This window comes from Heliconius melpomene, chromosome 19 (assembly GCF_056956725.1).
Source record: "Heliconius melpomene rosina isolate 202511_hmr_F chromosome 19, ASM5695672v1, whole genome shotgun sequence".
Lineage (NCBI taxonomy): Eukaryota > Metazoa > Arthropoda > Insecta > Lepidoptera > Nymphalidae > Heliconius > Heliconius melpomene.
Window position 1 is genome coordinate 14,762,051 of NC_140407.1, and position 16,163 is coordinate 14,778,213.

The following is a 16,163-nucleotide window of genomic DNA, read 5'->3' on the forward strand; positions in this document are numbered from 1 at the left end:
TGAAATTAGGTTTCAGAAGTGAAATATCAAAAGAAAACTACACAACACTAATGTTACAAATACAATCTTATTTATTAAAAATCAAAATAACTATAAACTGAAGTTTATATAACTAGAAACTTATATAAAACACCAACAACATTCGAAAATACATATAGGTATTTACTCAGTGTTAATTATAGCAGCTCTTTTAACCAATTCACAATATTTATTAATTAAAACATTTAAATTACTTTATAACTTGCTAATAATTATCTATTAACAACCTAGTAACAAATCACATCGACTACAACACGTGTAACCTCAAGTATATGAGGGCCAAATATGTCTTCCCGCTTAAATTAGTAACTTAATAACAAAATGAAAAGAGCGGGAGCGGAAGACATTGACAGTGACATTGACACATTGCAGTACTATATTTGACAGTTGACATTTGTAGCACAGAAGTCTCCCAACTATATAATAAAAGCCTATTAACAAAAAAAAGGAATAAAACAATATATCAAATAATAAAAGTTAAAATATTTTTATGTTTATGGTAGGATGATAAAATTTTATTGATTTAGAATAATTTAAATTCTAATAATAAAGGTTTACTTTTGCTATTACTTTGCTTTTAATATTTAATTCCTAATGAGCTCATGGGTGCATGACCCCGAATTCCCGAGCCATTACTTTTAAGGTCTGTTTTCTTATAATAATATATTCTTTCTTATAATTGTTTTGCATAAAGTGACATACACTTATATAGTTTTTTTTTGGACAAAGAAAATATTTATAATTTTGAAAGAAACGAATTAACGTATTCATTGTATGAAAAGAAATTGTTTAGTTTTAATATGTATTATAAAAGTAGTACTTGGTATAAACTACTTAAGACAATAAACGTTTATTTTAATAGCAGTTTAAATATTTTTTATTTAAATTTTTATTAACAAACGCTAATTAATAACTTTTATAAGTTTATTGTACAGTACAGATAACAAATATGAATTTGCAAAAAGCTACTTTCAACAAGTTCTAAGTTTTTGAAGTTTCGAATCAAGAGTTTACGGATATTCGCAAAATATATGTGTTGTTTTGTTTTGATTTACCACTGTGCGAAGTGTTTACTTTATTAAATAGTTAAATAATTAACTTTAAACGTGCTATGTGCTGTGTATGAAAGCAATATGGATAGCAAATTTCTTTTAAATAACTTTGGGTAATATGATATAATATTAGTTTTAAGTTTATGCCCATATAGTTTCGACGTAGCCATTTCTCGTGACCTCTTTTAGGTTTTCGTATTTTGCAACATTTATAATGATATTATTAATATAGTGTACTTTTGTGCCTGTCATCAAATGTTTGTATTGAGTGTAAAAACGAAACTGAATGGATATATTTTATTAAGTGATTCAGTGTGCAAACTTTATATAATATTGGAAAGTTTTGCTTTAAGTTTTTATTTACTGGTCAATTTTAACATTATTCACATATTCTTACTATTACATATTAACCTAAATGGTTATAAAATATGTACAAGGTCAATTTATTATTTCAATTAATTATATAAATATATCAAAAGTAATGTAATGGTATGAAAACCAGTAAATCTCAAAAATTGTAACAAGTCATATCAAAATATATTTTTAATAATAATCACAATACCATTTTTTTGGGGTATTTTAAGAATAGAAGAGAGGCCTTTGCCCAACGATGGGATAGTACAAGCTAGGGAAAAAAAAGTTAAGAATAAGAATTTAATATTATATGTGAAACCAATCTTTTGCAATCAATGTAATAGATTTATTTTTTAAAATACTGTTTTGTATAACAAATAGTTGTCCATATAGTTATATCCCTAATAGTTTATTAGTTTAAAATATTAAAATACACTTTACACATTAGTAAGACAAATTTAATGAGTGCCAACTTGATATGTTTGCTAGTAAACTGTCCAAGGTTCCATTAGCTATCTTCCAATTCCATCATCAGATTAGCTTGACAGTACAGTAATGTTGTATTGTCATGTAATCTACTCGTAATTGCCAAGTTTTATTCTGATACAACAATTAGAAGTGTGTGTAATTCAGATTCTGTAAATTTTATTACATATTTACTAGCCGACTTGGGTGGCTTTGCCTACTTGAACTATACAAATATTTATTATATATATTTATAAAATTATTTCAATTTAGGGGGTGAATTCGTGAAACACAGTTTCAATTAAGAGTCTCAATTTCAAGTTTTATAAAAATCAGTGCCAGTTTAAATTTTTTTCCTTACAAACTTTCAACCGCTATTTCATCCCTTTAGGGTTAAAATTTTTCAAAATTCCTCCTTTCCAAGTTCTTTCTTCAAAGTTGGTGTCCACATTACAAAAATAAACATCTGTCCAAATTACAGTTACGGTTGTGCATAAGTCTTACCTCAGTCAATGGGAACATCTCCTTTTATATATATAAATTACAAATCAACCTAATAAAATGTGTTAAAAATCATAATTTTAAAATTAACTGACCAGGAATAAATTTATACTTTTCTGTAATATCTCTGTGTAAAACTATCTTCATAATATTTGTTAAATAAGTTAGTGCAGTTGTGGCCTTTGACAATGGTTGTGGGTTCAATTCCCACTCAGGGGAATGAATAAATCATGCCATTTTTTATACCTATTACCAAAATTTATTGAAAAAAATTGGAATTTACTCTACTTATGTATGTTTTTTCTATTATAGTTTAATATATATTTTTTTATACAATTTTTTTTATGGTTTCCTTAAAAGCAAAGACTGTTTTTAGGCATTCCTTAAAACCTAAAAAAAGATATTACTAAAGATATAGCACAAGCTGAATTGTGCTGATAATTATAATGATTTAAAATAATCTCTTAAAATAAAGAACAATTAAACTAACTTCTTAACAAACACAATTATAATATATTTTTTCATTTATAACAATATTTAAAGCTATGAGGCAATTTGGTCAAAGATTAACATATTGGATATTCATATTATTATAATTATAATTTACAATCAATATGCATTTTGAAGTAAATAATTTTGATTCTATATAATATAATCACGGAGCCCCGATAAAATATATCCGTTGCGCCGGCGCAAAGTTCAAAATTTTATTTCGAGTAGGGTTGCCATCTTTTGTACACATAAAATCGGGACAAAGTTAGAAAGAAACTATTAAAGTTACCTACCTAAAAAAACGTAGTTTATCATTCAGTTCATTTGATGATATATTTTTTTTTATTGATTAATTTTATTTATAATAGATAAATATCTGTAGACCTTAAGGTTAGACCGTGATTATTAAACCGGACCGTCCGCACTAAACAACAACAGATGGCAACACTATCTGCGTAATACAGTGTCATACTATCAGCTAGTCAGTGTGTGCGCGAGAGTACAGCAGAACGCATGTACTGCGACGCTTAAATTATTTACAAATTCACCTCCTTTGTTAAGGAAATGATAGTTTGATTGTTGTTCTTCCATTTATTTGTGCAAAATGAAAGTGGATAAGGAGTTAAGCCTCGTTGCCGAGGAATCTAAACCAATGCTATCTGACAGGAAGGGCAGCTTGAAGGTGACCATCACACCAGCTCAGCCGAAAACTTTAACTCATCTACCTAAACGGCCACCAGTGGATTTGGCGTTCACAGATCTTGCCTATAGAGTCCAGGAAGGAAGGAAGAGCAGTAAGTTGTAATTTTCATTTTAAAATACAGAAACATATAGTACGTTTGACGAGTCGTGGCCCTGAAAGCTGGAAGACAGGTGTACACGGCAGCACAAATTGATTTCAGGATTATTTTACTTTTGATTATTTTCTGCGCTAAAGCTCAGAAAACCTAAATTCTTGGTGCCCACGACTCGTCAGTCGTACTGCAATGCGAGGGACGAAATTTATTGATACGAGGTTCTCTTTTTCTTTGCCTAATCTTTAATATATACCTACTTATTTAAATATATTACAATAAACGTATCAATGACCATTTGATACAATGATACGGATATATCCTTTATTTTTTACCTTCACGCTATATTCCGCATGTAGCAGTATAGGCAAAAGGAGCCTAGTGTTAATACACTCCGCTCCCCACTTTCTGCCGAATTCTGAAGGCATTTTGTTTCGATTGGCGGAACTCAACGCTGCGCTTTGCGCTTGACCTTTGTCCTTTTTCCATAAAAAAAAAGATACCAGAGCGAAAAAAATAAAATATTAAATATTTCATTTCCTCGAATGGGAACTGAATCCACAACCAGTCGCGTATATGTCGCGAGTCACACACTTGTGCCCCTGCGCCATGACGGGCCTGAATGTATCAAAATTGTTATGTTTTTAAAGTTCTTTGTCGTGATGCTCTTTGTATTATTGTCAGAAGTTTATTATTGTATAAACGTTTATATTGTGTCGTTCAGTCATTATCAAGGATAGTAATTACGTCTAACGATGTGCTTGTTTCTCTTAATATAATTATATTAGCAATTATATTATTTCTCTAATTGTTCTTATAATTAAAGTGATAAAGGCCGTCGTGACTGGCAGGACAAGGTCTGATCGTACACCATGATTTTGGGTTTGAATCCCACCTGAGATTCCATTTTCCTCATAACCCCAAGGTTATGAAGAAAAGTTTTTTTTGTTAATCCAATCTACTAAAACAAAGTACAATATTAAGTTCCATCTGTCAACACGAATTGTCTCAAAATTAAATCAAACCTTCACACTGTATCTCGCATATAGCAGGGTTGGTAGAGGGAGCTTAGTGTTAAAACAATTTCGGCCGAATTTTGAAATTTCGTGATGCCAGTTGAGTGACGGAATTCAACGCCGGACGTCATGCCTTTGTGGCAGAGCGAAGAAATGAATATATTAAGAAATAATAATTCATTTCCTCGCGTGGGAATCGAATCCACAACCGTCGCGTTGCAGTCACTCCCTTGTGCCGCTGCGCCACAACAGACTCACTTTGGTTATGTTTGCAATTGATTGGAAATGGAAAACGGCAGTGGCGTAGCTAGGGGGGTGCGAGCGGGCATCAAAACTAAAGGGGCATCAAAGTGGACGATTAATTTTTTTTAAAGGTAGCCAAGTACGTGAGAGTAGAAGACACTTTAAATCTGTTTTTTTTAGAAGACCATTTTTTAGGGCATCGAGTCCTAAGCAGCACCAGGCAGCAAATACCCTAGCTACGCCACTGGAAAACGGAGAATTTAAACATTAAGTTATATCAGCCTACTCCGCTATATGCGGGGACGGGATCTTCATATCAAAGTTCTTCGTATAGATCCGTGATTGAAGTATAAATATTGTATTTATCACCACCTAGTATTTATTTGTTTCTTATCAGTGAGCAGACATATTTGGTCTTTTATCGAAATGCACTTGGAGGTTATTTATTAATTTGCGATTAGGAAGTTATTGACATATTTTAATATTTTTATTTAATAATAGCGGCCCGCTCGCGGTTTCACCCGCGTGAACTATGTTATTATTAGCATTAGTTTGACACTTCAAACTAACGACTTGACGACATCAAAATTATAAAATCTTTATATAATTATTTTTCACTTTTTAGTTCGTTGTTAGAAGTCGGTTTTTCTTTTTGTTAAAAATTATCTATATATATATATATATATATATCAATAATATATATATGTCAATCTATATATATATATATATATATATATATATATATATATATATATATATATATATATATATATATATATAGATTGACATACTTTTCGTACGAAAAAACCTTATTTCATACGAAAAGGTCACGTTTTTGTACAGAAAAAAGAAATACAGTGTTTAATATAAGTGAAAATATAGTTAGCACCTTTCTATTTTTGATGTCGAAATTTAAAGATCCTCAACTAGTGTTACGTTCGAGGCATCGATCGTGCGGGTTAATTTTTAATAACTATTATTATCCTTTTGAGGGGAAATGTCAAAAATATTATATATTTTATTATGAATAAAAATTTCTCTCTTGAATTTCTATTAATTTTAATTATATTAAAAGAAAGTGCATTGACAGATTTCAGTGTAAGTCCCTGAGATAGAAAATACGATTAAAGAATGTAGAATTTTTTAAACTTTAATCAAAAGAAATAAATAATAAAGTTCCTTTGTTTAAGAAACGTATTGGGTCATATTCATATTCCAGTTAAGCAACACTTTATTGCTTTAAAACATAAAAATAAGAAATATCTTAGTAGTCACATTGGTTACACTTACAAGGCTTTAAAATAAACAGAAACCCTAGTTATACATCCACATGAATTATATTAAAATACTCAGAATATAATTGTTAGGTATGATAACTATCGTTTTTATTTTTGCAAGAGGCCAGTCGTGGCTCACCACACGAGCACAGTACAGTCGCACGACTTTTAACGGGACGGGTTGTAGGTTCGATTCTCATTTGAGGAAATAATGAGTTCCGCCCCAGGAATCTTAATGAAAACGGAGTGTCTTAACACTAAGTTCCTAGCTTCATATACCATGAAGCTAAAAAAATGCTTTGTAGAATGATAACTTAGCTAGTCATACGATCGCGAGTTTCGTAAGTGCAGTTATGGGCATATTTTATAAAACAATAAAAATGTAATATAATACTTATATTTTTATATTCCTATTTCATGTGGTATACAATAACAAAATATTTAGTATTATTTAGTACATTTACTACAACTATAGAACTATAGAATTCAGAGTTCTAGCGATGGATGTAGGTTCGATCCCAAACTAAAGGAATTCCTATATAATTATAGAGCACAGTGTTGACTTCCGTTTGGGCGATAATGAAAAGCGGAGTGTTTTAATACTTGGCTTGTCCTTGTTTACCCTCCCCTACACTACCTACGTACGAAAGAAAATATTAAGGTAAAAATAGGTATATTAAAGTTTATGTTTTTGAATTTTATCAATGTTGATGAAAATAAATGTCCCAATTTTCCCTGAATGACTTGCATATCAAAGTTGCATCATCATTATTCCTTTTATTTCAGTTTTGTTTAGTTTGGTTTTCACAATATGTATACAGATAGTTTTGTTGTCTTTGATTAGGTATTTATTATATAAATAGAATTATAGGTACAGGTATATTTAGTTTTGGAAACCTAGCGTCTACTTTATTGCCCACACACCACCAAAAAAATATGAAAAGAATGAAAATTTTTGGTGTAACATGTTTCATAGAAAAAAATCACTCACGTGTACGCAGTACGCAGTACGTGTAGTATACACGCAAACTTAAAGTTATCAACTTTATTTGCCGATATCAAAACTAATTGGGTTTTTACCGTAGACTTACAATTATGAAATTGGCAAGAAGTGAGAACTTGCAGTACAAACAAATACTAAAAATCTTAAAATTGGGGACGGAGGACGTTGGTATATAGTTAATACATTCGACAAATCGTGGCCGCCCTTAAGTTAACCGTAAATGGCCGCGCAGATTTCTAGAGTGAAAAAAAGTGCAAAAGTTCAGAAAAATTAACCGCGACCATGGCTCGACGACCGCACTATACTTCTTATAGAATTTAATCGATAAAATAGCGTAAAAAAGTCAGGAAGATCCCTATTTGTTAATAACAGTAGTCCGATGGGAACTGGATGAACGGGAAGTCCCAATAACTGTAACACAGTAGCCGAATATATAGAATGTAAATTTGCTGTTATTGCCATTGTTAAGTTTGTATCTATAAGGATAGAAGACCTAGATTAATTTTTTTTAAATAAACAAATATAATACGAAAAGTAAAAAAAAATACTCTTTCATAAATAATAGAGAATTTTACCTTTTTACATTTTTGACGTAGATATACAATTCAGCTATACCTATTCTATTGTATAATATATAAAAAAAGATTTACTATGTATAAAAACAAGAACGTGTCTTGAATTGAACTCGCGCCTCTTTAATACTAACCGTTTTGACCAATTAGCATTAAGTATTTCCTTAACTCTTTTTCCTCCACGTTGAAACTCTAATACGGCTGTCACAACTTTTGTTGTTGCTAGAAATACCCATGAAAAACTGAGTTTATCTGTGTTTTCCTCAAAAGTTGTAAAAAAGTAGTATTAAATATCATTATCAGGATTATGAATTCTTGAAGATAAAAATAAAATAGTTTAATGGTGTGACTTTTAAACCGATTTCTTTTTTTCAAGAAGAAACTGCCAGTCAAGGAGAAAATAATATTAAGAGATAACTATACTGAGCACAATTTAAATAAATAATGTAATTTTTAATGAAGACAAAAACCAACTTCAACCGGATCCCATAATCAGAACCTAACCACTCTCTCATCAAACTACCCTTGAATGCACTTTAAATGCAATGTTCCTTTGCAATAAAGAAAGAATCATCGAAATCGATTGTCGTTATATAAATATTCGTCCATTTTTAAGATTTATGTGATTTTCTCATGGATAACATTGTCAAAAGTGGACTAATTTAAAATAGGACCACACGGGAAGCAACAGCTTTCAAGCAAAAAAGAATCATCAAAATCGGTTTAGTCAAAAGTTCTGAGGTAACAATTAAAAGAATACAGTCGAATTGATAACCTCCTCTTTGGAGATTCTTCTACGGTTAAGGCTACAGTCCCTTGGAATTCGGTTCCGCGGGAAGTACTTGAGGTTAAATCTGTTGACATATTTAAACTGCTTCCTATAGCTATAGTATTTACATGTATACCTACATGTAATTAGTGTTTATGCAAGTTTATTTTTTTTATTTTATTTTTTTTTGCGTCATGCTGTAATCCCGCACCTACCAGGGTCTGAGTAGGGAACCTGGACCCCTAGTGTTAAAATACTCCGTTGCCCACTTTCCACCGAATTCTGGAAGTATTGTGTGTTTCTTTTATTAAATTAGTGCAGGACAAAGTAGTTTAGCACCATATCTACATCGCTATATACAAGATATATATAAAAATAAAAGAATATTATGTCGTAATAGCAATTCTGTAAAATAAGCATTAATATTAACCTTTTACGGGCTTTTGTAAGAGTAAGTTTAAGTGTCCGTGATAGTAAAACGAGTAATTATTTCGAATTAAATGCTGCAGTATAAAATGTACAAAAGGAAGTCGTTTTAATATTCAATGTCGTTCACTTTTGGTAAAATCCTTCGTCGAGCTCGTTTACAACGACGCGTAACCACGTGACTTTATAATTAACTAGCGGCCCGCTCGCGGTTACACCCGCGTGAACTATGTTATTATTAATTTCTGTCTCCATGACTACGTCCTAGTGACGTCTATGCAAAATTTGAGACTCCTAGCATTTGTAGTAACGAAGTTTCATACAAACTTTCGACCCCAAAAACAACCCCTTAGAAGTCGAATATTGCAAATTCCCGTCTTAGCGAGCACCTACGTCCTATAAGTAACTGCTATGCAAAATTTGAGATTCCTAGCATTTGTAATAACGAAGTTTCATACAAACTTTCAACCCCAAAAACAACCCCTTAGAAGTCGAATATTGCAAATTCCCGTCTTAGCGCGCACCTACGTCCTATAAATAACTCCTATGCAAAATTTGAGATTCCTAGCATATGTAGTTTCTGAGATTTCGTGATGAGTGAGTGACCTTTCGATTTTATATATATAGATAAGTAAGAAAAATGTATACATATTTTTTCCACCGTGGCTGTGTTGTGGGTTCGATCCAATCTGAGATTTAAGACTTTAATTATAATAATTTCGCACGGCGTTAGATTTCGCAATCCAGTATCTGTATAATGTTTATAAATTTTTAGAATACGTAGTGTCCTAATACTACGTTTTTCCTAGTACCATGTCTCACACTCCCTAAGAGACTAAACTTTAAGGTTTTATTATGATTAACAAATATGTACACGTAAAAATACCTATGATAAGAATTGTGTAAAATTAACACAACATTTAAAACAGAAACTTGTTTAGGCATCGCGACGATTGTGGGTTCGATCCCCACTCGAGAAAATAAAATATTTATTTACATTTTAATATTATCATTTCTTCGCTCTGGTGTCGAAGCAAAGAGCGGCGATGAGTTCCTCCACTCAACATGCAATGCACTCAACATGGAAACGAAGTGTCTTAACACTGTGTTCCCTCTGCCTCTACTGTGCGCGGGATACATCGTTAAGCAGTTTTTAGTACTAGGTACTGTCCATATATCTGTAGAGGGTAAATAATAAATATATATAAGATTAAAAATAATAATAAAAAATTACTAGGTTCTTCCTACCTACGTTATGCCTATACTATAGGCAATGCCAGAGCTGCGTGAGTATAAAAAATTATATGCACTGTTCGTCTATTCAATTGTAATTACTAACTCATTGTTTTCTTATAAGGGTTTTGTAATGTACGTTTAATGAGCCATCATTATTACGTAGGATAATAACGCTACTTGTTAATATCGAGTGCGTACATGGCGCTAATGTTTTATATTCATGCATTTCTTGCATTATGTGGGGTGTAAGGGGAAGACTTCCTAGGGGTGAGAACTGAAACATCCCCTTTTTTTTGATCCCTTGTTCTTTTCAAACATTCCTTGTCTCCGGAGGGGCCAATCAATAGATAATAATAAATAAAATGTTACCAGAGCGAGGAAATTTCAATACTTCATCTTTCGAATCGGAATCGAACCCGCCATCTATAGCGCTTACAGTCAGACTCTGTGCCAATGCGCCACGACTGCCTAAAATATTTAAATTTTATAGTGTCATTGGCCTATTCGCTACTATATACTATGAATAGTATTGGGATTCGAGAAAAGGATAAGTCCATTTCGTGAGTCAAGTCAGTATCAACACAAAAAGCTTTAAACCTACAGATATATTTTTTAAGGTAATAAAATAAGAATAAAAGCTATGTAAAATTTTTTTAACCTTCAATTACGATTTTTTTTTATTTTAAGGCAATGAACCTTAGGTGCATAAAACTTTTAATCAAGGAAGTAGTTAAGAAATATGTTAATATTCTTAGATACTTTTATTTTTACTAAGATTTAGTATTACTTTTCGTCTTTTTATTGAGATTGGTTGTAAGTTGACACAGACATGCGAAATGCATTTAGTTAGACCAGTTTACATATTATTTATAAAGTATTTAAATTGATACCAGTGGCGCAGCACGCGTAGCGACTGTAAACGCGACAGGTTGTGGGTTCGATTCCCACTCGAGGAAACAAAATATTCAATATTTTCATTTTCTTGTTCTGTCCAGCGAAGCGTTGAGTTCCATCACTGATCCTGCAATGCCTCCAGAATTCGGAAGGAGTGAGTGTCTTAACATAAGGTTCTTAGGTTCCCTCCTGGTTACCCTGATATGTGCAGGATAAAGAAGATATACATATTTGACACTTTCAAATATGCAGTCTTGACTTGAAGAAGTGTTGCTTAACCCAACTACTCTTATGGCAGTATTTATCTATGATCACTTAATTTCCCAAGACATCTCGCAATATGCTTTCTGTGTCTACGAACAAACTTATACACTTGTCAACATGACAGTTACACAGAACTCGTTATCCTTGGTCCGGACGTCAAGGTTTTAGCATAATTGACGTATTTCTTCAAATTTATATTAAAGAAATAATATGTAGTCATAGTAAGCAATTCCCACCTAAATTCTATATAATAAAGATGATTTTAAAAGATTATTAAATTAGTTACTTATTTACTGAGGATTTTTTTATAATTGCTATTCAAAACTACAGTTCTTTATGTGTGTTTAATGTTGTTATGATTAATGCGGTTTCTGTTTTAGTTTATATACATTTATATAATAAAATATGCTTACAAAAATCATATAAATATTAGTATAGATAATTTTCAAGGTGAAGATAACAATTTTTTTTAGCTTCTGGCGGCATTGCATGTTGAGTGGCAAAACTCAACGCCGTGGCTTTGCCTCGTTACCAGATCGAGGAAAATGAAAATATTCAATATTTAATTTCCTCTAGTGGGAATTGAACCCACAACCTGGCGCGTTTACGTTTGTGACCTCATATTTTACGTTCATTTTAATATAATATTTATTTTGTTTATTACGCTAAAAATATGTTTTTAATAAAAGTTTGTTGCTCCATCAATGTGGAATATATTTGAATTAAATACATTTCGTGTATTGATTTACTTTAAAAGTGCATTTTGTTAACAAAATCATGTAATATATTAGTGTTATTTTATAATTCTACCTCGGGCTTTGAACTCAGGAACCTCCTCTATCAATTTAAATATAGGCCAGCTTACGGCCGGTTATTTTTACATCCCGGTGCCGTTTTCAGGAATGAAAAACGAGAGTTTTGGTCATTATGTATAAGGTATAATAGACGTTTCTGTCATATACGTGGAATATTGTAATCCAATAAATCGTAGTTGTTGAAAATTAAAAGAAATATTTCTAATATGTACCTAACTACTACAATATGAGATCGTCGTGGTGCAGAGGCACAAGATTGTGACTATAACGCGACCGTTATAGGTTCGATCCCCACTCGAGGGAATGAATTATTATTTATGAATATTTGGTTTCTTCTTCTTTTTCCAAGGCAAAAAATCTGGCGTTGAGGCCCGTCACTCAACACGGAATGCATTGAAAAATTTGACGGAGAGTGGGAAACGGAGTGTCTTAACTTTAGGCTCCTTCTGCATACCCTGCAATGTTATTTACCTACTATGATTTATAACGATCGTATGAAAGATTTTATATATCTATCAATTGTTCTGTGTAATATGAGAGCCGTATTAGAGTAATTATTACGTAAGAAGTCATTGTCGTCGCCTTAATGCTATTTGATTTTACCTAATTTGTACTTTTATGTCTGTTACTAAGTATTCATGTGCGTATTATTTATAATTTTATGTCATTTTAATATCATAACACAAGCCATAATCGTACTTAAATATAAAGGTTGCATTCGGGAGATATTGTCTTACTTACATTTATTAATATATTGAAGAGAGAATTCCCTCCGTTGCGTGTTAATTGCGTGTTAAATGCGGCGGAGAGGATTCAGGGTACCTGTACTTTTCTGATTTAACGGCTGGCTCAGGCCTCATACCTATATCTATATAATGCTGTAATCAGGATCCTCGCAAGTAAATTTTTAATACAAGCGTGTAGTGTAAATGACATATAAAGAGTACCATTTGTATATATTCTATCTAAAGACATATGATTACTTTTATAGTACTTAATAATATTTTATAATATAATTGTATCTTTGTAAGACTTACACCCAGATATAGTAATACCTAGATAAGGAACAATGAGTCAGTTGACCGAGCTAGTGTGAGAGTGTGTATTGTTATTTTAAAACAAAAAATGGCTAAAACAAGTATTTTTTATCCGTTTCCGCTCAAGCCCAAGACGAGGGTTATGTCCGTTCCTTTGTTCCCTTGTAACTGTTCAACCAATGAATCGATTTTGATAAAATATGAACAATTTACATAATATATAGGTACATATTTTATCAAAGTTGTTTCGTGTTTAGAGAACGGAGTGTCTTGGCACTAGTTTGTCTCTGCTTATAATACTATATGCGGGATAAAGCGTGAAGGTTAAAAGAAACTAGTCTTTTTGATAATGTAATATAATTATTAATTATATTTAGTAGCGTAGCAACATAATATTATCTTTAATTACGAAAATTTTGATAATAATGTCACCTTTAATTATTTCGACATGATAATAAGAATAAATATTTCGGATTAATGTAAAATGAGTGATTTTAGTCAGTTGAGGCCAGTAGTGGCGCAGAGGCACAGTTTGACTGTAAACGAGAACCAGGTTATGGGTTCAATTCCCACTCCAGGAAATTACATATTTATTACTTTCATTTCCTCGCTCTGGCCCGACACCAAAGCGCGGCGTTGAATTCCTCCACTCACCTCCAGATCTAGGCGGAAAATGGGGAAAGAAGTGTCGTAACACTAAATACCCTCTACCTACCCTGCTGTGTGCGGGATACATCGTGAAGCTATAAAAAAAATATTTATTACATTGAGTGTTATTTTAATATACCTATCTTTAACGTAACGTTTCGTTAACATGCTGGTCCTTGTGAAAAATTCATTTTAATTTTAAATACATTTTACTCACTTACATGTATAAATTGAAGTTTTTTTTTTACTATGTTGAATATAGAAATTGACGCCATCGTACCGCAGTGGGACGGAATATGACTGCAAACTCGTAGTTGTGGTTTCGATCTTTAATGTGGAGAATAAATTATCGTGTCAAGGTTTAGCCAGACCAAGCGCGGCGTTGAGTTCTGCCATACATAACCCAAATTTGGATCAAAAGTACAGAACTATTAACGAACTATATATAAACTTTTCCTGCCTGCTAAAACTGCGGGATAAAATATGAAACATCTTTAACATAAAAGTAAATCGTTTTTTACAAGCTTTTATTTGACTTGTCGTGTTAGTATGTGTGTTAGTGTATGTGAAATCTTGCAAACTCAATTTGACTCACTTGCCAATGTGTGATAGAGCTAAAATTTGTATTACAACTTCAGTTCTGATGACACTGAAATTACATATAATCAATATTTATCTAATCTTATTAATATCTATATAGAAGAAATAATTTCAATATTTAGTAATGTGTGGATCTTATCTTTAAAGTCAAATTATAGATTTAATTTCTTTGATAACAGTGATACGGCTTGTAAGCCCGTTTACCTCTATATGTAGAAATACATTTATCATAACATTATTATCTTCTTAAATGGTCAAAGTACATGAATATTATGTACATATAAATGACATTGGAATGTGTCTTATTGAACGCGATGTTAGTAGGTTCTATTCTTGTTTGAGGAAAGAGTAACTTTCTTACCCAAAAAACCATATTTGGTTCATTTCTTGAGTAGAGAGTAGGATCTGGTATTTTAGGCAAAATTTTTTGTTAGTAAAATGCCTATGATGGGGGCACGAGACGATTCTGGGGTGGGTAAGGAACCCCCCACCTCTCTGTTATTCTTACGAACATGCATGTATTGATTCTAAATATAGGAAAACTTAAGGAAGTGAGTTAGTCTCTTGACCAATATAGTTTACCTGTTCTCTTCAATGACTGTTGAAATGTCATTTATGTACTTTACTATCGTCACAGAAATGAAGTATTTTTTTTAGATTTTTATACATTTTGTACGTTTTTTTTTTGGTTGAATAAATACTGCGTTGGATTTCGTCACCTCGCCTCCGTGGTCTATTTTAGTAGAAAATTATGATAAGAATGATGTTTTTACAGGTTAACTCACTTATTTAAAATACATTTGAAAGACTAGGTTAATGCGGGAATTGCGCAATGAATAAGAATACGATAAACACGCCTAAATTACAAAATGCACATGATTGTTCTGTATGCCCGTAAAATAAATGGAAACCTGTGTGCTATAAAGAATTTGTTATTTTCTCTTCCTTAAATATATACTTATATATAATATAAGTAGCTACTTAATAATAAGTAGTATAAGTATAATATAAGTAGCTACTTAATTCAGTAATATTGAGTATGGTGCTATTTCCCTAGAGTTAATTAACCTAGTGATAAGACACTCATTGCTTACTCTCCGCCCAATTTTCTAAGACACATTGCATGTAAAATGGCGTAATTCAACGCTGCGCTTTGGTGACGAGTTAAAATTAGATCTATAAAATCTGTTAAATAACTAATTATTAAAAATTGAATAGTGCGTGTATTGTAATACGAAAAATGTATAAACATGGCCAAAAAATTTATATAAACTCAATTTATTTCAGATGTGAAGACAATTTTAAAATCAGTATCGGGAAGGCTTCGTTCTGGCGAGCTGACCGCCATAATGGGGCCTTCCGGCGCTGGAAAATCAACACTGCTCAACATTCTTACTGGATACAAGTAGGTTTATTGTTTTGATTAACGCTTGTTTTATAAACATCATTGCGGGATAATTGGATGAAATGACTGGTGTGTCAGTCGAGGGTTGTGGGTTTGATCCTTATTTGGAGGAATATTCTAGTCTCCATGGCCTGGCCTGGCTGGTTAAATTAAACATTTATATTTTCTTTTAGCTTACGCTGTATCCCGTACATAGCAGGATAGGCAGAGGGTATCTCGGAACTTAGTGTTCAAATACTCTGTTCCAGTTATGACACTTAC

At 32.0% G+C, this 16,163-nt stretch overlaps 1 protein-coding gene across 2 annotated transcripts in view; it reads left to right on the forward strand.

The window, feature by feature from the left end:
* Window positions 1-997: 997 nt before the first annotated feature.
* Window positions 998-16,163, forward strand: part of LOC146528995 (ATP-binding cassette subfamily G member 4) — a 39,764-nt gene continuing 24,598 nt past the window's right edge. Inside the window, exons 1-3 of one of the 2 annotated variants that reach the window (XM_085202710.1) lie at window positions 998-1,204; window positions 3,570-3,697; window positions 15,785-15,902. In XM_085202710.1, the coding sequence (XP_085058836.1) occupies window positions 1,173-1,204; window positions 3,570-3,697; window positions 15,785-15,902 (278 nt within the window). In that variant the 5' untranslated portion in view covers window positions 998-1,172. Of the gene's footprint in view, window positions 1,205-3,374; window positions 3,698-15,784; window positions 15,903-16,163 lie in introns of those variants that run through there. The other variant, XM_085202709.1, reaches the window with a different exon arrangement.